The 20,573-nt window shown below is 54.6% G+C and overlaps 1 protein-coding gene and 1 long non-coding RNA gene across 2 annotated transcripts in view; one reads left to right on the top strand and one right to left on the bottom strand.

Moving 5' to 3' along the window:
• The window catches only part of CPLX1 (complexin 1), a 40,970-nt gene that overhangs the window by 18,644 nt on the left and 1,753 nt on the right, over nucleotides 1-20,573 (top strand). The window contains exon 3 of the mRNA XM_034958110.4: nucleotides 14,812-14,987. Coding sequence (XP_034814001.1) covers nucleotides 14,812-14,987 — 176 coding nt within the window. The remainder of the gene's footprint in view (nucleotides 1-14,811; nucleotides 14,988-20,573) is intronic.
• On the bottom strand, nucleotides 9,926-20,567 carry LOC117979895 (uncharacterized). The gene is made up of 3 exons (XR_004670953.3): nucleotides 17,923-20,567; nucleotides 11,325-12,142; nucleotides 9,926-11,210 (listed from the first exon to the last, which is right to left on the bottom strand). It is a non-coding gene; the product is annotated as an uncharacterized LOC117979895 (long non-coding RNA).

Genomic DNA, 20,573 nt, shown 5'->3' with positions numbered 1-20,573 from the left:
CGGTGGATCACCTGAGGTCAGGAGTTTGAGACCAGCCTGGCCAACATGGTGAAAACCCCATCTCTACTAAAAATAAAAAAAAAAAAAAATTTGGCCGGGCATGGTGGCACCTGCCCGTAATCTCAGCTACTTGGGAGGCTGAGGCAGGAGAATCTCTTGAACCCAGGAGGCAGAGGTTGCAGTGAGCCGAGATTGTGCCACTGCACTCCAGCCAGGGCAACAAAGAATGAAACTCCATCTCAAAAAAAAAAAAAATTTAAGTTCCGGGATACATGTGCAGGATGTGTAGGTTTGTTACATAGGTAGTAAACGTGTACCATGATGGTTTGCTGCACCTGCCAGCCTATCACCTAGGTATTAAGCCCAGCATGCATTAGCTATTTTTCTTGATGCTCTCTCTTCCCCTGCTCCATAGGCCCCAGTGTGTGTTTTTCCCCTCCCTGTGTCCATGTGTTCTCAATGTTCAACTCCCACTTATGAGTGAGAACATGCGGTGTTTGGTTTTCTGTTCCTGTGTTAGTTTACTGAAGATAATGGCTTCCAGCCCCATTCCTATCCCTGCAAAGGACATGATCTCATTCTTTTTTATGGCTGTGTAGTATTCCATGTTGTATATGTACCACATTTTCTTTATCCAGTCTATCATCGATGGGCATTTGGGTTGATTCCCTATCTTTGCTATTGTGAATAATGCTGCAATGAACATACACGTACATATATCTTAAAATAGAATGATTTATATTCCTTTGGGTATATACCCAGTAATGGGATTGCTGAGTCAAATGGTATTTCTGGTTCTAGGTCTCTGAGGAATCGCCACAGTCTTCCACGGTGGTTGAACTAATTTACACTCCCATCAACAGTATAAAAGTGTTCCTATTTCTCTGCAACCTTCCCAGCATCTGTTGTTTCTTGACTTTTTAATCTTAATCACCATACTGACTGGTATGAGATGGTATCTCATTGTAGTTTTGATTTGCATTTCTCTAGTGATCAGTGATGTTGAGCTTTTTTTCACAGGTTTGTTGGCTGCATAAATGTCTTTCGTTTGGGTTCCTTGTAGATTCTGGACATTAGACCTTTGTCAGATGGATAGATTGAGAAATGTTTCTCCAATTCTGTAGGTTGTCTGCTCACTCTGATGATAGTTTCTTTTGCCATGCAGAAGCTCTTTAATTAGCTCCCACTTGTCAATTTTTGCTTTATTACAACTGCTTTTGATGTTTTCATCATGAAATTCTCAACCTTGCCTATGTCCTGAATGGTATTGCCTAGATTTTCTTCTAGGGTTTTTATACTTTTGGGTTTTACATTTAAGTCTTTAATTCACCTTGAGTTAATTTTTATATAAGGTGTAAGGAAGGGGTCCAGTTTCCATTTTCTTCAGATGGCTAGCCAGTTCTCCCAGCACCATTTATTAAATAGGGAATCCTTTCCTCATTGTTTTTGTCAGGTTTGAAAATCAGATGATTGTAGGTGTGCAGGCTTATTTCTGAGTTCTCTATTCTGTTCCATTGGTCTACGTGTCTGTTTTTGTACCTGTACCATGCTGTTTTGGTTACTGTAGTCTTGTAGTATAGTTTGAAGTCAGGTATATGCTTCTCTTTTTTGTGGTAAAATATATAGCATAAAATTTACCATTTAAATTATGTTAAGTGCACAATTCAGTGGCATTAAGTACATCACGATGTTGTGCAACTAACACCTCTATTTCCAGAACTTTTCATCATTTCCAACTGAAACTCTGTCTACACTAAACACTCACTCCCCACTCTCCTTCCCCCAGCCCCTCGCACCCACCACTTTACTTCCTGTCTCAATGAATTTGGCTACTCTAGGGACCTCATCTAAGTGGAATCTTACAGTATTTGTCTTTTTGTGTCTGGCTTATTTCATTTAGCATAGTGTCCTCAAGGTTCATCCATGTTGCAGTTTGTGTTGGAACTTAATTCCTTTTTAAGGCTGCATAATATTCCATTCTGTCTACACCACATTGTGCTTGTCCATTCATCTGCTGATGGACACCCTGGGTTGTTTCTCCCTCTTGGTTATTGTGGTTAATGCTGCTATGAACAAGGGTATGGAGGTATCTGTGAGAGACTCTGCTTTCAGTTCTTGTGGGTCTATACCCAGAAATGGAATCGCTAGATCATATGGCAATTCTATGTTTAATTTTTTGAGGAACAGCCAGACTGTTTCCACAGCAGCTGTGCTGTTTCTCATTCCCAACAACAAGGCACAGGGTTCCAGTTTCTTCACATTGTTGCCAACACTTGTGATTTCCTAGTTTTTGATAATAGCCGTCTGAGTGGGTGTGAGCCGGTATCTCATTGTGGTGCAGACTGACACCTGGCCCTTGTAAGCATTCCATGAGAGCTTCAAAGGAACACCTGTTATGTTTTTCAGGGTTTGGGTTCAGTGTGAACCTCGTGTGTAACCCTCCGATCCTCCTTCTATCTTTAGATAATCCTAACAACAGGGGTATATTCATACATGATTGTTTTTCCTTTTTGCCTTCCAAACATGGGCTCTGCGACGCGTTTGTCTGCCTGTGGCTCTCCGGCTGCAGCGCCCACAGCAGCCTCTCCCTCCCGCTCCAGGCCCCGGGCTTCCCTGTGTGGATGTGCGGTGGCCGTATGGCCACACGCCCAAGATATCACCTTGTCTCCAGCCACACGCCAGGGCCGCTGCCGAGACAGACGGTGCGCGAGCGTGCGTGGGCACGTTTCTCCACAGACGAGCACCCGCCCTAGCCGGCCGCCGCGCAGGAGTGGGACGCCGGGTGAACTCCGCACGTGCTCGCGGCGACGCACTGCGTTCCAAAATGGCTGCCCCCTGCGTTCCAAAATGGCTGCCGCCGCCCACCTTTCCCGTGGAGGCTGAGCGCGCCGCTCCCCACGCTTGCCGGCCTCCAGGCTGACGACCGCCAGAGCCGTCTCTGTGACTCTGCAGGCACTTCCCGAGCCCCCGCAAGGTGCGTTTTCACTTCTTTGTGACACTTGGGTTGAGTCTCCTCTGACATCAATTCTGCCATATGAACCTTAATTTTATCCAAAGCCCCAAAAAGAACAAAAGCGTTGGAGTTTAAGCTGAAGGTGCGATCCGGATTACATACAATTGCACATTATTGTTGATGCGGCTGACGTCATTATGATATTAAGCCTGCCCACCAAGAATCTGGCATGTCTTTCCAAAACCGTACGATTTAAATCCATGATTTTTTTCTGATATAGGTTCTATAGATTTCCTTTTTATTTCTAAGTAGGTTATATTTTCGTACTTATTGTGTGTTTTCCTCATTATTGTAAGTGGAACGTCATTCCTGTTCCTGTTTCTAGCTTGTTCTTGACAGTGTGGGGGAAAACTATTAATTCGGAAGTATGGATATTGTATTTAGCCATGCTGCCACATTCCATGATGTGTTCTGGTAGGTTTTTACTGCACTGTCTTGAGTTTCTTAGAGATAGGATCGTGTCATCAGGAAGAGAGGTGGGAGAGACGGAGAAAGAGATAATTGGCTGTCTTCTTTTATAACTCTTATTACCATCCTGTGTTGACGGGAATACGTTCGTGGCTGTGGGACTGTCATGGAATCTCCCTTCACAAGCCTAGATGATGCAGCCTCCTGCACGCCCAGGCCGTGTGGTGCAACCATTGTTCCCCGGCTGCAAACCTGCACAGCAGACATCTCACTGAACACCGCAGGAGCGGCAGCACCAGGGTGAGGCTGTGCACCTAAGCATAGAAAAGGCACCGTGAGGCCAGGCGTGGTGGCTCACGCCTGTAATCTCAGCACTTTGGGATGCCAAGGTGGGTGGATCATTTGAGGTCAGGAGTTTGAGAACAGCTTGGCCAAACATGGTGAAACCCCATCTCTGCTAAAAATGCAAAAATTAGCCAGGCGTGGTGGCACACGCCTGTAATCCCAGCTACTTGAGAGGCTGAGGCACAAGAATGGCTTGAACCCAGGAGTGGAGGTTGCAGTGAGCCAAGATCACGCCATTGCACTCCAGTCTGGACAACAGGTCTCAAAAGAAAGAAAGAAGGCCGGGCGCGGTGGCTCACGCCTGTAATCCCAGCGCTTTGAGAGGCCGAGGCGGGCAGATCACGAGGTCAGGAGATCGAGACCACGGTGAAACCCCGTCTCTACTAAAAAAAAAAAATACAAAAAGTTAGCCGGGCGCGGTGGCGGACGCCTGCAGTCCCAGCTACTCCAGAGGCTGAGGCGGGAGAATGGCGTGAACCTGGGAGGCGGAGCTTGCAGTGAGCCGAGATCGCGCCACTGCACACCAGCCTGGGCGACAGAGCGAGATTCCGTCTCAAAAAAAAAAAAAAGAAAGAAAAGGCACCGTGAGAATTCGGTGCTGTCGCCTTCCAGGGCACTGTCGTACATGCGGCCTGCTGTTGACTGAAACGGCCTTATGTGGCACATGACTGTGTCTTATTTTTTCACGCGCTTCACTGGACCCTTCGAAACAGCGCAGAATCGCGCGGCAGCTGTGTGTCATGCCCTCGGTCTTAGTGCAGGCAGATTTACTGTTTACCATTGTCCATTTTCTGCTTTTCTCTTCATTAATTATCTCTTCCTGTCTTATTTGGGATTATTTTGTTTTGTTTCTTTTAAATTTCTTAAGATGGCAATGAAGTTCCTATACTTTCTGCTCTTCTTTAAAATGAAGGACTATGAATTTCCTCCCAAAAAAATTTTTAGTCCTGGACCCTAAGTTTAGACACCTAGTGTTTATCTTTCATGCTTTCTGGAATTATTATTATTATTATTATTATTTTGAGTTGGAGTCTCACTCTAATGCTCAGGCTGGAGTACAGTGGCGCAGTCTCGGCTCACCGCAACATCTGCCTCCCGAGTTCAAGCAATTCTCCTGCCTCAGCCTCCTGAGTAGCTGGAATTACAGACATGTGCCATCAAGCCCAGCTAATTTTTGTATCTTTTTTAGTAGAGACGGGGTTTCACGATGTTGGCCAGGCTGGTCTCAAACTCCTGACCTTGTGATCCTCCCACCTTGGCCTCCCAAAGTGCTGTGATTACAGGTGTGAGCCACCACGCCCGGCTGCTTTCTGGAATTTTTACAGTTTCAGTTTTTATTTCCTCTTCAGTTGAAGGGTTACTTACGTCCTTGTTTCTAATATTTGGGCTTCCATACTTAGTGGTTTGGTCATGTTTTTAGTATTTGTAACTTGATTAGATTATGATCAGGGAAAATGGCCTGTAATATCTCTAGCTTTTAATTTGTTAGGGCTTCTGATCAATTTGATAGTGGTGCAATTTATTTTCAATAACCATTGCCCTCTTAAGGGTACACTCCAGTGAGTTTCACCATCACCGTGGTTAAGTCTGCCTGGCCCCAGGCAATCTACATTTTCTTTCTGTCACTGTAGATTAGTTTGCACCCAAATGTACATACATGAAATTAAATAATTTGTATCTGGCCTTTTACACTCAGCATAAAGACTTTGAGATTCTCCCGTGTTGTTTGGTGTATCAGCAATTCGTCTGTCTCTGTTGCTAAGTTTTGATGCTACCTGTGTGGACATACCACAGTTTGTCTATTCACCTGTTGATGGACATTTGAGTTGCTTTCTGGTTTTGGCTGTTACAAATGAAACTACCATGAACATTCCTGTTCCTGCCATTGTGTGAACTTAAGTGTTTGTTTCTCTTGGGTAAATACCTAGGAGTGGAATTTCTGGGTCATTTGGTGGCGTGTTCAGTTGTACAGGAAAATGCTCAACTGTTGGCAAAGTGGTTGTAGCATTTACCTTCCCACAAGTATGCATGAGTGTTCCAGTTCCTCCACCAGTGTTCCTTGCCAACACTTAGCACAGTCAATCTTTTTAATTTCAGACATTTGAGTAGGAATGTGGTGGTATCTCTGTGTGATTTAAGTTTGAATTCCCTTATGACTGACACGTCGATCTGCTTTATTTGTAACAGCCACGTGTGTCTTTTCGTGCAGTCATGCATCATGTAACGAAAGGGACAAGTTCTGAGGACTGTGTCATTAGGTGACTTTGTCGCTGTGCGAACATCAAAGAGTGCACTGTTGCACACCCAGATGGAGCAACCCTGCACGCCCAGGCTGTTGGGGGTAGCCTGGTGCTCCCGGGCACAACCCTGCACAGCACGTGACTGCCTGAATGGCACGGAAGTTGTAACACAGTGGTGAGTATTTGCGTACCTAAGCACATCTAAACATAGAAAAGGTACCACGTGGTACACCTTACAATGGCTGCGACATCATGTTGCTTTACATGGTCCATGACTATACTTAGTTGCCATCTGTTTCTCTTCTTTGGTGAAATGTCTTTTGTCCACTTTAAAAATCAGGTTGTTTGTGTTCCTGTTATTGAGTTGTAAGAGTTTTTTGTGTATTCTGAATATAAGACTTTTTTTTTTCTTTTGAGACAGAGTCTCGCTCTGTCACCCAGACTGGAGTGCAGTGGCCCGATCTCGGCTCACTGCAACCTCCACCTCCCAGGTTCAAGCAATTCTCCTGCCTCAGCCTCTCTAGTAGCTGGGACTGCAGGCACGTGCCACCACGCCTGGCTAATTTTTGCATTTTTTTTTTTTTTAGTAGAGATGGGGTTTCACCATGTTAGCCAGGCTATTCTCAATCTCCTGACCTCGTGATCTGCCCGCCTCGACTTCCCAAAGTGCTGGGATTACAGGTGTGAGCCACTGCGTCCGGCCAACCTTTTGTTTTTTTAAGACAGAGTCTTGCCTTGTCGCCCAGGCTAGAGTGCAGTGGCACGATCTTGGCTCACTGCAACCTCCACCTCCAGGGTTCAAATAATTCTCCTGCCTCAGCCTCTCAAGTAGCTGGGATTACGGGTGCCCGTCACCATGTCTGGCTAATATATATATATACATATATATACACACACACACATATATTTATATATACATACGTGTGTGTATGTATATACACATATATGTGTCTGTGTGTGTATATGTGTGTATATATATATATTTTTTTTTAGTAGAGATGGGGTTTCCCCATTTTGCCCAGGCTGGTCTCGAACTCCTGACCTCAATTCATCTGCCCGCCTTGGCCTCCCAAAGTGCTGGGATTACAGGCGTGAGCCACTGCGCCCGGCCTAAGATCTTTATCAGATGTGTGGTTTGCAAATATATTCTCTCAGCCTGTGGTGTACCTTTTCATTTTTTAAGACAGTGTCTTTTGAAGATGTTAAGAAAAACTCAAACTGTTTTTCCCTTTGCCCTCACTCCACAAGGATAATCAACACAGAAGACATCTGTGACCAAATGTATGAAGGTTTTCCCCACCCACCAAGCAAGCAGTCAGTCCGGCAGTGGACAACAGCAGGGTGTTCTCCAATTCAATTCCATTCTGATGCTGTCTACCTGGAGACAGCCTCAGAAACCCCGCGTTGAGGGCTCAATCCCACAAGGCTGCCCCCTCCATCCCACCAGTTGCAAGTCCAGGACCCTAGAATGTCTGAACGACCGGCTTCGAGTTGGGGTTCATGCGACCCCTCTTGGGTTTAATTCCTAGAGCAACTCACAGAATTCAGGGAAACATATGCCTATGGTTTATTACAGAGGATCTTTTTATTTTTTATTTTTTGAGACGGAGTCTGCCTCTGTCGCTCAGGCTAAAGTACAATGGTGCAATCTCGGCTCACTGCAACCTCTGCCTCCTGGGTTCAAGCAATTCTTGTGCCTCAGCCTACTGAGTAGCTGGGATTACAGGCACATGCCACCATGCCTGGATAATTTTTGTATTTTTAGTAGAGACGGGGTTTCACCATGTTGACTGGGCTGGTCTCGAACTCCAGACCTCAGGTGATCCGCCCATCTCGGCCTCCCAAAGTGCTGGGATTACAGGTGTGAGCCACCGTGCCCAGCCTACAGAGAATATTTTCAAGGATACACATAGCCAGATGAAGAGACACATGGCCAGGCCTGAAGGGTCCCAAGCATAGGAGCTTCCACCCCGTGGAGTTGGGGTGCCACCCTCCTGGCACGCGGATGAGTTCTTCGCCTTCCTTCCAGCCTCCATGTGCCCAGCTCTCCGGAAGCTCCTGAACCCCGCCTCTTGAGGAGACTCCATCGGATAGGCATGGTGGAAGAAGCATGGACGTCCCCGTAGAAATGCGACCGATGAAAAGGGTGTGATCTAAACCCAGCAAGGCCTGTCCAGATTCCTCTTGGCCTCTCTCTGTAGCGTTCCTTCCTCCAGGGCACGGGGCAGGGCCCCTTCTGAAATGAGGGCTTATGACTCACCAACAGGAAGTCAGGGGAAGATTTGAGTCCTGCCCTGCACAGGTGAAAAGAGGGCAGAAGGTCAGAGAGAGGGGTTCTGTTTCCTGATTCTAAAGGGCCCCAACATTATAACAAGGGCCATGGGAGTGAGAGGCAGGAGCCATAGATGAAAACATATATATATATCTCATAATATCGCAGAAGAGCAAAAATGTTTAATGTTGATGAAATTCAGTTTATCAATTTTTCTTTTTAAGATTTATGCTTTTGTCACTTATATAAGAAATCTTTGCTTAAGCCAAAGTCCCAGAAATTTTCTCTTCTGTTTTCTTCTAGAAGTTGTATACTTTCAGCTTTGACATTTAGATCTATGATTGATTGTGAGTTGATTTTTATATAAAGTGTCAGGTAAAGGAAAACATTTACATATGTGTTTATTTTGCACATGGATATTGAATTGAGCCAGTGCACTTCTGAAAGCACTATCTGGCCAGGCACAGTGGCTCACGCCTGCAATCCCAGCACTTCGGGAGGCTGAGGCAGGCAAATCACTTGAGCCCAGGAGTTCGAGACCAACCTGGGCAACATAGTGAGACCTTGTCTCTACAAAAAATGTTTTTAAAAAATTAGCTGGGCATGGTGGCACATGGGAGGCTGAGGTGGGAGGATCAGTTGAGCCCAGGAAGTTGAGACTGCAGTGAGCTATGATTGAGCCTCTGCATTGCAGCCTGGGCAACGGAGCAAGACCCTGTCTAAGAAAAGAAAACAGAAGTAAGGACTATCCTCACCCTCATTGAATTCCCTCTGCAGCTCTGTCAAAAATCGATTGACAATATATGTATGGGTCTATTTCTGGACTTTCTATACTTTCCATTGATCTAGATGTCTGTTCTTTTTTTTTTTTTTTTTTTTTTGAGACGGAGTCTCACTGTCACCCAGGCTGGAGTTCAGTGGTGCCATCTCGGCTCACTGCAACCTCCGCCTCTTGGGTTCAAGTGATTCTCCTGACTCAGCCTCTCAAGTAGCTGGGATTACAGGCACACGCCACCACACCCAGCTAATTTTTGCATTTTTAGTAGAAACGGGGTTTCACCATGTCCATCAGGCTTGTCTTGAACTCCTGAGCTCAGGTGATCCACCCACCTCGGCCTCCCAAAGTACTGGAATTACAGGCGTGAGCCACTGTGCCTGGCCTATATGTCTGTTCTTTTGTTTATACCATAGTGCCTTGATTATAGTAAGTCTTTTTGTTTTTTTGAGACGGAGTCTCGCTCTGTTGCCCAGGCTGGAGTCCAGTGGCACGATCTTGGCTCACTGCAAGCTCCGCCTCCCGGGTTCACACCATTCTGCCTCAGCCTCCCGAGTAGCTGGGACTACAGGCGCCTGCCACCATGCCCGGCTACTTTTTTGTATTTTCAGTAGAGACGGGGTCTCACTGTGTTAGCCAGGATGGTCTCGATCTCCTGACCTCGTGATCCGCCGGTCTTGGCTTCCCAAAGTGCTGGGATTACAGGCGTGAGCCACCACGCCCAGCCTACAGTAAGTCTTAAAGTCAGGTTGTGGCCAGGCTCGGTGGCTCACGCTTGTAATCCCAGCACTTTGGGAGGCCGAGGCGGGTGGATCATGAGGTCAAGAGTTCGAGAACAGCCTGGCCAACATGGTGAAACCCCGTCTCTATTAAAAATATAAATATTAGTTAGGCATGGTGGCAGACGCCTGTAATCCCAGCTACTTGGGAGGCTGAGGCAGGAGAATAACTTGAACCCGTGAGGTGGAGGTTGCAGTGAGCTGAGATCCTGCCACTGCACTCTAGCTTGGGCGACAGAGCTAGACTATTTGCTGAGCACCTGCTGTGTGGCAGGCTCTGCTCTAGGTGCCAGGGCTGCAGCTCCGAGCTGACTGCCTGCTCCCATGGGGCTTTCTGTTAGCAGACTGGCAATCAGAAGCAAACAAACAACAGACGGCACCATTTCAGGTAATGGACAACTACAAAGGGAAATACAGCTGGTGACGGGCCAGAGAGTGGCAAGGACTGTGTTTTCTTTGCCTACATTTATTTGGGATTCATGTTTAGTTCTACAATCAATAAGAATGTGTCTGTGTGTTGTGCAGGGGTCCAGTTTTATTCTTTCCCATTAAGTATCCTGTCCCATCTGGGGATACTGCATTCTTTCTCCAGGGTCCTGAGCCTCCACCTCTGTCTCTGGTCCCACGTGTGGGTCCTGTGTCTGTGGGGGTCTGGGGATGGGCTCCCCACTCTGGGCCCGTTGTCTGTCTTCCTCCCACTGCACCATCATCATTCTGTCTTGGTATCTGGGGGACCTCACTCTCCTCTTTTTCCTTCAGGTGTCTGTCCTGGCAAATGGGCCTTTTGCAGGTCTGTATGCAACACTCAGCTTGTCAGATTTCACAGAATTTTCTTCTTAATTCTTTGGAGTTTGGGGAGGATGGACGTCTTTACGTGTGGAGTTACCCTGGCCAGAAAAATAACAAGTGTCTTTCTTTATTTAGATATTGTTTAATTTTTCATTCAATTCTATAATTTTCCCCATAGTTTTATTTCAAGTTAAAAAGCATTTTTCCATTCTTAAAAATTAACATTGGGCCGGGTGCAGTGGCTCATGCCTGTAATCCCAGCACTTTAGGAGGCCGAGGCAGGCGGATCAGGAAGTCAGGAGTTCGAGACCACCCTGGCCAATATGGTGAAACCCGTCTCTACTGAAAATACAAAAATTAGCCAGGCGTGGTGGCGCGTGCCTGTAGTCCCAGGTACTCAGGAGGCTGAGGCAAGAGAATTGTGTGAACCCGGGAGGCGGATCTGGAAAAGTGGTGAGGCCCACATGAAGTCTTCAGTGGGGTGGTCGCTGGTACCATGTCCAGGTCTCAGCTTTGACGAACACTCGGTGGCTGCAGTGTCAGCGTCTAGGGAGCCCTCTTATACAATCTTTGTGACTCTTCCGTAAATCTACAATTATTTCAAAATGAAGCTTTAAAAATCAACTTTAATGGATGTAGTATTTACATATACATTATGTATAATGTATACTAAATTGAATGCAGCCATTGTCATTGTACTTACCGTGTAAGGGAACCCTGGGCAGGGTTTTGACCTCAGGGGCGGCTGCTCTGTATAAGCAGATCCCCCCGGAAACTGCCTGGGCGTCTCGGGAGCGTGGGTGCCACTCCAGCAAAGGTCTGGGAGGTGGGTTCCCGGGAAGAGCCTCAGGGCTGGGAACGCGCGGCCCTGACCCCACCCTCCCCGATGTCTGCAGAGGAAACGTCTCTGCTTCTGCCCCTTCTGCTACTGGGAGGTGGGGTGGGCGGTGGAGTCTCAGCAGGGCCAGAGGGCAGGGAGGCGCCGCGATCTGCAACCCGCCCCCCACGGTTTGGGGCGAGCTCCCGGGTGGGAAGGGCCCCTCCCGCTGGGACTGAACTCCCTCCCCAGAGGGTTTATCCGCCTGTGCCGCTGTGGGGGGCGTTGCCAGCCCCGTCATTGCCGCGGGGTCGTGCCCGGTGCGCCCCCCCCACCGCCTCCACCTCTCACGGGGGGAAGCTGAGGCTCAGAGAACGAGGGAGGGGTGGGGTCGGCCCCTGTACGTCGAGGCCAGTAGCGGACCCCAGCCAGACTGCGGGACCCCCAGCCTCGGATCCGACCCCCCTGCAATCAGAGTCGGGGTGTCCCAGCCTCAGGCACCACGTGGGACCGCCCCGCGCCGCAGCGGCCTCCTCTGGAAACGGGGGCGGGGGAGGGGGTCGCAGCGCCGCCCTCCTGCGGATGCGGGATGCAGCTCATGCTTCCAGGGTCCGGCGGGGTCGCGGGGTGTCGAGGTCGAGGCCGGCGGGGTCGCAGCAGTGCTCGGGGCCGCCCGTTCTGCGCCGGTCTCGCCGCTCCGGCGTCTGTGCCGGGAGAGCAAATGGCACTTTGGGTTTCTGTGCCAGGAACAAGCTTCCCGCAGTTTCTGTTGCGCTCCTGGCTGCGCCCAATTCCCAGCTTTTGGAAGTGGTTCTGGAGGCGCCTCCCTGCAGTACCCGGGCCGAAAAGCGGGGGGGCGTGGGCGGCATCTGTGACGCTCCCCAGGTTCGCGGCGGGTCCCTCTGAGCCTAGTGGCTTTGCAGCCTGCGGGGAGCACGAATCCTCGGCTCCTTAGAGGTGGGCCTTCCAGAAGCCTTTGGCGCCTGGACCAGCCCAGGGCTCAAGTGGGGCCTCCACACTCTCAGAGCGGGAGGGCCCCCCACAGGCACCCCTGGAGCAGAGCGCAGCACACGTGGTGCTCTATAAATGCCCGCTCCCGCGACTAGACCCAGAGCCTATGGGATCAGCTGGAGGGGAGGGAAGGGGCCAGCCCACTGAGCTGCAGAAGCCCTGCAGCCCCCACCCCTGCCAGGAACCCCTTCCATCAGGAGAGCAATGTGGAGAGAGACCAGGCTCACCCACCTCCTTATAGACGCCAGTCCTTTCCAGGAGGGAGAAAGAGCCATGGGTCACTCACTTTAGGGTGAATTAGCTTTTCTCATGGGGGTTAAGATTTGCACAAAGGCAGTCAGGACTGTGGGGGCTGTCCTTGCCTCCCCCACACACCTGCTAGAGACAGCCAGCTGGAGGCAGAGAGATTTTGGTCCAATGACTGGGGACTGTTAGAAGAATCCAGGAGCAACTCTACTGTGACCCAGTTTCCCTTGAGTCATGGGCCTAAAATCTGCTTTGCAAAACATGGCAGATGCGGCTGAAAACTGACCACAAGCCTCTTCGCTTTCTGTTGAGGAGTCCAGATCTGTGCCATCAGCCAAGTGCCTAGCATAGGCTGCCTGCCTGTCCCCAGCAGCGACGAGGGCAGCAAGAAGGGCTCGTTCTCCCCACACCCCACTGCCTGTGATAGCTTCAGACAGCCAGGATATGGGGGGCAGGGAAACAGGTGCAGTCGGCGGCGCCTGCAGGATGCAGGCATGGCCCTGTCTGAGTGACACCTTCAGCCCAGAACACTCAACCAAAAAGCTATTCTCCTCCCACCAACAGCTCGGGCCTTCCAAATGACAGCTCCTGCCCACCCTCAACAGGGAGCTCACTCCTGAGTGACTGGCAGAGGCAGCACTGGCACAGATAGCTACAGGCGAGGGCGTCGCCCCAGGCTCCGTATAGCATGGAGCTTCCCGGTATCAGAATAGTAATGGCGAGGGGGAACCCAGAGCGCCAGGGACACGGAGCTGCTGAATCCACAGAAACGAGGTGGGGGGCACTCCTGGACCCAGGTGGAAAGTGGCTGGGTGGTGTTAGTCTAACCCACAATTTCACCTGACATCTCTACCCGAGGCATGGGCTCAGCTGGTCGGGGGCAGTCCTTAGGAGGTCTGGCATCCAGGGGGCAGAGCCCAGAGGCAAGACCTTCAAGGAGGGGGCAGAGCCAGTGCCTCACCACTGAGGAGCACCTCGAGAGGGGGCCGGGTGGCCGCGGGGGGAGAGCGGCATTTGCAGGGGCAACGTGTGGCCGGAGTCCCCTCACACACACGAGGCTGGTCCAGGAGCACCCCTGCAACGCTGAGGGCTATAAGTGGCCATGGGGGAGCCTGGCCGCTCTGCCAAGTCACCTCCCTCAGTGACACCTGTGTGCTGGGTCCAGCCAGCTTGCTCTGCTCTCTGGAGCTGCCGAGGGCCAGGGCTCCCCGCAGTGCCTGCTGTATTCAGAGCCCATAATTATGCATCTCTGTCCTGTGGGCTGAGTTGCAGAGCTGTTTAGGGAGGTGTTTGTGGGGCCTGTGAATCAGCAGCTCATGAGAAAAGTAGTGACTAGCACCGCAGAGCAATTAGGGCCTGGGTGCCAGTAACAAGCGGTCCCCTGCAGCCCCAGCAGGGCCCCTGCCAGCCCCCATGCCAGCTCCTGCCCCAGCAGGGCCCCTGCCAGCCCCCATGCCAGCTTCTGCCCCAGGGGTCAGACTTGGTGACCTTGCCTCTGAAAGCCAGCCCTGCCCCTCAACCCACTGCCTGCATAGATGGCTGAGCCGCACCACCTCCAGGCGGCCAGGCCTCTGCTGGACACATGACCAGAGAAGACGCTTCAACCCCTGGAAGCTCACACACAACTGCACGCGCAACCACAAGACCACAAGCCTGATCACACAACCACATGCAGTCAACCACACACACGCACAACCACACAGCCAGGCATGCATATGACACAAACACAGAACCACATACAGATGTACGACCACGTGGTGCACACACAAACACAACCACAACAGCCACACGTATGCATAAGCACGCAGTCACACACAGGTGCATATAGACGCGCAACCACAGCGCCACTCTCCCTCCCCCCACGGAGTTGCCTGTGTCTCTTGAGGAACAGAAAGCAAAGCAGGAGACCCCAGCGCACTTGATGCAGGGTCCCGGGCAGGAGGGTCAGGGCCAGATGGAGGTGGGAGGAGCGGCTGGAGGGTGGTGGGGGCAGCCAGAGGGTCGGGTGGATGGAGGGTTTGGGGGGCCGGCCAGAGGGTGGGGGAGTGTGGCTGAGACACTAGCCCGGCCTTGGACATCTGAATGGGGCGGTCTGAATCACCAACTTCTGTACCAGGGGCCACCAAGGACATGGGGAAGATGCTCGGGGGTGACGAGGAGAAGGACCCAGACGCCGCCAAGAAGGAGGAGGAGCGGCAGGAGGCGCTGCGCCAGGCGGAGGAGGAGCGCAAGGCCAAGTACGCCAAGATGGAGGCGGAGCGCGAGGCCATGCGCCAGGGCATCCGAGACAAGGTGCGCGCCGGGCCGGCCCCGCCTGCGGGAAGGCGGCCCTGAGTCCAGCGGGGACCCAGACCCCGCCTGGGTGGAAGGGGCTGCCCGGAAGATGGGCGGGCGTCCCCCTGGGTCTCCTACCCTTTGGGGGCTTCAGAGTGGCGGAGGGGTGAGGGGTGGGGGCTCCGGGTTGGGCTCCCTCTGTGGGGCCCAGCCCCTCCTGCTCCTGACCACAGCGCCAGCCCTGGCGGGCTTCCTAGGCCCCCATTCCGATGCGCAGCCCTGCGTGGAGCCTGGCTGGCTGCCCGGGGCCCTGGGCCGAGGGGTCGTGGGGCGGCCGGCCACCTGGCATGGGGGGTGCGCTCTCAGGTGAGCCCGGCCTGGAGTGAGGACTCAGGGAGGGGGGCACCCACTGGGATTCACGAGGCGGCCCAGAGTGGCTGCCAGCACCAGGACAGCCACGCACGGTCACTCCCACTCAGCCCGGTCCCCTCAGCGGCCAGGTCCGAGGGGCACGAGGCACAGGGAGCAGCCTGGGTCCCGACAGCCGCTCCGGCTTCCTGGGTGGCTCCAGCACGGCCCTGGCTGGAAGCCGGGTGGGCACAGACATCAGCCTGGAGGAGTCTCCAGCCAGGGGTGAGCGGGCATGGTGGGAGATGGTCACATCCCACATAGAAGGGGCCTGGGGTGCTGCCTGGGGCGCAGTGCTCACCCCGTGCCCTGGCCCCGAGGGTAGGGGCCGCAGCAGGCCTGGCAGGCCGGAAGCTGTGTTTCCCAGAAGGTGGCCTCAGTCCCCTGCCCTGGATGGGCCAAGATGGCCTGGCTTCGGGGTGGGAAGGTTCAGACTCCCGGGACCCCTCCCTGCTGCCGGCGGCACCTGGAGCAGGTGGAGAAGCTGTTTCCTGGCCTTGTGTCAGCCGCACCCAGGGAAGGGTGGGCTTCACGGGGTCTTGTGGGGAAGCTGGAGCTCCTGAAGTGGACAGAGGTGGAGCTGGGAGGGCAGGGGCGGGGCAGGTGCGGCACATGCAGCCGCTGTACCCAAAAGGCCAACTCCTCCCCACCCACGGATTCTCCCCACACCCTCCGGTCCCTCGCAGCCCCCCGCCCACTGCCATGCACTCTGGAGGGTGCAGAGAAGCCGCTGATGGGGAGTGGGGGCCGGGCGCCCTGGCATCCCACCCAGGGTCACTGGATGTTTCCAGGGGTCTCCTGTTGATCGACTTTGCTGTGCTGGCTCACGCCTCCAGCCCACCCCTCCGCCCCCCCGCTCCCCGCCCCCCGCCCCGTAGCTGACCCAGGGCTTCAGGAGGAAGTCAGGGGAAAATGCACCATCTCAGCCAGGCAGCCACAGTCCACTGGGATGTGCCCGGGAGACTGTGGGTATCAGGAGCAGGAGACGGGGACAGGAGGAGAAGGAAGGGGGAGTCAGAGAACAGAGAGGAACAGAGACACAGAGATAAAGAGACAGAGACACAGAGGGAGAGACAGAGAAAAAGACAAAAAGAGGGAAAGAGAGAGGGGAGAGAGACAAAGAGAGGAGAGACAGGCACAGAGAGGGAGAGACAGCAATCAAGGCCGAGACACAGGGAACAAAGAGGAGAGAGCCCCAGGCAGAGCTAGAGAGAGCTGACGCTGGGTAGAAGTGGAGGTGGCAGTGGGTAGCAGCTGAGGGAGGGACACAAAGCGATGGTGGGCTGGGGTCTGGGAGGGCTGTGTCTGGGTCCGTGTATCCAGGGAGGTGTCTCTGGAGTGGGTCTGGTCTGGGCTCCGGCCTCTACTGGCTTGATCCTAGAGGGACGCTGGCTGTTCCAGGCCATGTCATTCCTCAGGGTCCCCAGAGGCAGGATAGGGCAGGCTGAGGGGACCCCAAGGAGGTGGGGACAGGGCCAGCAGCGTCAGGGACCGAGTGGCCCGGGCAGGATGCAGCAGCTGCACCCTCCAGAGACTGGGAGATGCCAGGGAGAGTGAGGCCCAGGAGAGGGGGAAGCGTAAGCACCTCCTCAGCTTCCATGTGGGGCCCAGAGCTGGCAGCTGGGGTGCAGGGCTCGCCGGTCAGGCCTATGGGGAGCTGGCCCGACCTTGCTGCCAGGCACCAACCTGCGATCCTGCCTTGGTCTAAGCCCCTCAGAGAACAGCAGGTGGCAGGGATTGAGGCCACACACTTGCCCACAAGAACAGCCCCCTCCGCAGCCCACTGGCCCCTCAGGCCTTGGAAGCACCAGCCTCTCTGCTCTGGAGGCCCTGCCACAGTGGACGCCCCCGGACCCCACGTCCACACCTTCCCCACAGAGTCCTCCTCCACAGAGCCTTTGGGGTGGGGGAACCCCGCCCTCAGGCGTGGCCACCTGTTGGGGTGGGGGAACGCTGCCCTCAGGTGTGGCCACCTGTTGGGGTGGGGGAACCCTGCCTTCAGGCGTGGCCACCTGATCAGAACACCTGCTGCCTCCAGCCTCCTCTGGGCCGTGGCACCCCCAGGCATCTTGGGGGTTGGTTAGAGAAGAGACGCTGAGCTGCCCTGTCCAAGGCCTCTTTGCAGATGGGGACTGGGTCCTTTTGGAGTGTCCAGCCCCCTAGGCAGTTCCCAGAGGAGCAGCGCGCCTGCACCTCCTGTCAGGCAGCCATCTGGACAGGCCCGGGCCCAGGGAGCAGGAGGGAGACTGCCCCGCTGTGCTCCGCGCACTGACCCGCCCTTGGCCTGCATAAGCTTCCAGCCACCCATGTTGGGCAGCCCACACCTGGGCCTTCCTGCACGGGCCTTCTGAGGGCCCACTAGGCTCCCTCAATACATTGCATCCCCCTACCCCCCGCAGCTCCCACAACGGCTAGCAGGTGTCCACCTGGTTGCTGAATGCTGGCTGTTTGGTCCTATCATTCCTATTGTTGGTTCTCAGCATTGATTAGCACCCACTGCCCTTTTTTCTCACGAATACAGTGTTTTCAGGGTTCAGGGTCTCACCTCAGACGTGTCAGGGCCTCCTGGGTGCCCCCAGCAGCCACTCCCATCCTCAGGTGTTACTTCCTGGAGAGCTGCTGCCCAGCATCACGGTGAGCCTGGGGCTGGGTGTGCCTGGGTGTTTGTCTCTGGAGCAGACGCCTCAGAACTGGGTCTCAGCCAGACCACGTGGAAGCCAGGCTCTGGTGTGCAGCCCAGCTCCGGAGCCCGTTTTCCCGGCAGAGTGACCCTGGCCCTCAGGCCAAGTCCGGCGTGACCTCAGCCTCAGAATGACCTGGAGCCTCACTGCAGCAACTGGCACTTCAGGCCAAGCTCTGAGTGTCCCACAACCTGGTGGCAGGGCCTGGGGTCTCCTTCCTGGGCCCAGAAGGAAGGATCCCACACCGTTTGCAGACAGGGTCCCACAAGCCCCAAGGGTCACTCCCCTGACCTGGGAGGTTCCTTTGCTCACACAACTCATGTTCCGCCGTTACAGGCATGCTCCTCTGAGCACACGCATGTTCCTGAGTGCTTTTGCTGTGGGCAGCACAGCCTCCTGGGCTGGATACACATGTTGCCGCCACGTGCACAGACCCCCACACCCCTGGCTGGAGGGAGGCTCTCTCTGGCCGGACCTAGCTTCCAGTGGCATCGCTCTCCCCAGCGCACCCCTGGCCCCACAGGACGAGGAGCACATGCTCCCTCCCCTTCCGTGCCTGGAGCTGCTGCCCTTCCCGCTGTGGATGGCTAGGACGAGAACCAATCTGCTCTTGCTGCCCCACAGGGTCAGGGCTTTGCTCTGGGCCTGCAGGGCCCTCTGGGTGTCGCCCCTGTCGTGCGGAGAACGTTCCTACCCTGTGCTCTTCGTTTCACTGAGGAGTCACGGCTCTGTCAAGAGTGTGCAGGGGCTGCTGAGGACTAGGGCGAGCCCACGGCCCCTCTCTCTCCTCAGTGGCCAGGTGGTGGTCTGGCCGCAGGCGGCTGGGAACGTGGCGCCCTCCTTTCCATCTCACTGAAGGTGGCCCTGGCCCCCCACACCCAGAGCCACCTGCAGCCCTAGGGGAGGGGAGAGGTGCCGAGACTGCCCTCGGTGGGGTTGGGGGGCACACAGGCAGCCCCCCTCCATTTGGGAGGAGGGAGGGGCCTCCTTGGAGATCCAGGGGGTGCCCAGCACCAGGAGCAGAACCAACTGCTTCTATGGGGAGGGGCTGCTGACACAGGAGCAGGAGATGGCAGGGGAGGGGCTCCTCCTGGGCAGAAAGGCCCCTCCCTGTGGCTGGTGATCCCGCGGTGTGCTCCTCCATCCTGTAGAGTGCTGGTGCCCACTCCCCTCCTAAGTTTTCTCCTGGACGCAGCTGCTGATGCCTTCACTACTCCAGAGCACCCGTTATCTCAGATCCAGGACCTTGGACCTGGCCCGGGGGTCCTGTTCAGGGGATGGAAGACCAGCTCCGTACAACACCAGGCCCCCAATCCTTCCAGGCCAGCCCAACCCCACTGGTTCCCACCTTCCTGGGCAGCAGGAGGCTGTTCCGTAGTTCCGTGGCCTGACCATGACCACAGGCTTCCTGGGCTGGTGGCTCACGGGAGGGCTGGAGGAGTGTGGGGTGGGGAGGCGTATTGATCTAGAAACCAAAACCCCGGGGCCTGACAAAAACTAGAGGCCTGGAGGGCAGAAGAACAAAATCCCACGCTCCCTCTGGAGGCTCTGGGGGAGGGCCCTTCCCTGCCCCTTCCTGCGTCTGGCGGCCCCGGATCCCGGGTGTTTCTTGACCACTCGCGACCTCCTCCGCTTTCGTATGCCCGCCCCCATCCGGGTGTCTGTCCTTTCTGTCTCTTACAAGGACACTCTCACTGGACTTGAGGCCCCTCAAATCCAGGACGGTCTCGTCCCCATCCTTACCATTATGACATCAACAAAGACCTGTTTCCGAATGAGATCACCTTTGAAGCTCCAGGCAATATGAATTTGAGGGGGACAATATTCAGCTACTACGGAGGGCAGACACACTCACGGGAGATGAGAAACGCGGGTGGGCAGGGGGTCGGTGAGGCCCAGGCATGCTGGCTGAGGGCACGACTAGGCGGGATTCCAGGACACCCAGTGCCTGGAAGTGACCGCAGCCCAGGACCCTCTGCCGGCTGCCCACGGAGCTGCAGTGGCCCGCCAGGGAGTGGCCCTGCTGGGGCCGCGGCCGCATCCAGGCAGCCTTGGCCAGGCCCAGGAGTGTGAATGCAGGTCGTGGACCAGGCACTGGGCAGGAGGGTCAGCTGCGGGGTGACTGTTTCTCCCCACCTCTGCCACGCAGCATCCTGCCCACCCCTCCCTGCCCCGGGCCGGAGGCTTCCTGGAAGGCAGGATGCCAGGGGATGGGCTGGGTTTGGAGCCAGAGGTGGGGCCACAGCCCTCTCTCCTCTCAAGGAAGATGGGAGCCTCCCCCTCCCTGCTCCCCCCCATGTCAGCTCCTGGCCCCCATTCTCCGTGGGGGCTTCCCATTCCTCCAGGGACCTCCCGGGGTGGGGTCTCTTCTCCTTCTGGGGTCCTTGCGTGCCTGGTGGGGTAGGGGGCCGCACCCACGCCTTCGGGGGTTCCTGGGCCAGTCCCTGGCGCAGGGAGGCTGCGGCCCGCCCGGGAGCCGCCGGGACCCCCGCCCTGACCCCCGCCTCCCCCGCAG

This window comes from Pan paniscus, chromosome 3 (genome assembly GCF_029289425.2).
Source record: "Pan paniscus chromosome 3, NHGRI_mPanPan1-v2.0_pri, whole genome shotgun sequence".
NCBI classification, from domain to species: Eukaryota; Metazoa; Chordata; class Mammalia; order Primates; family Hominidae; genus Pan; species Pan paniscus.
The sequence above is the reverse complement of the archived record's forward strand: the minus strand, read 5'-3'. Positions and strand labels throughout refer to the sequence as shown.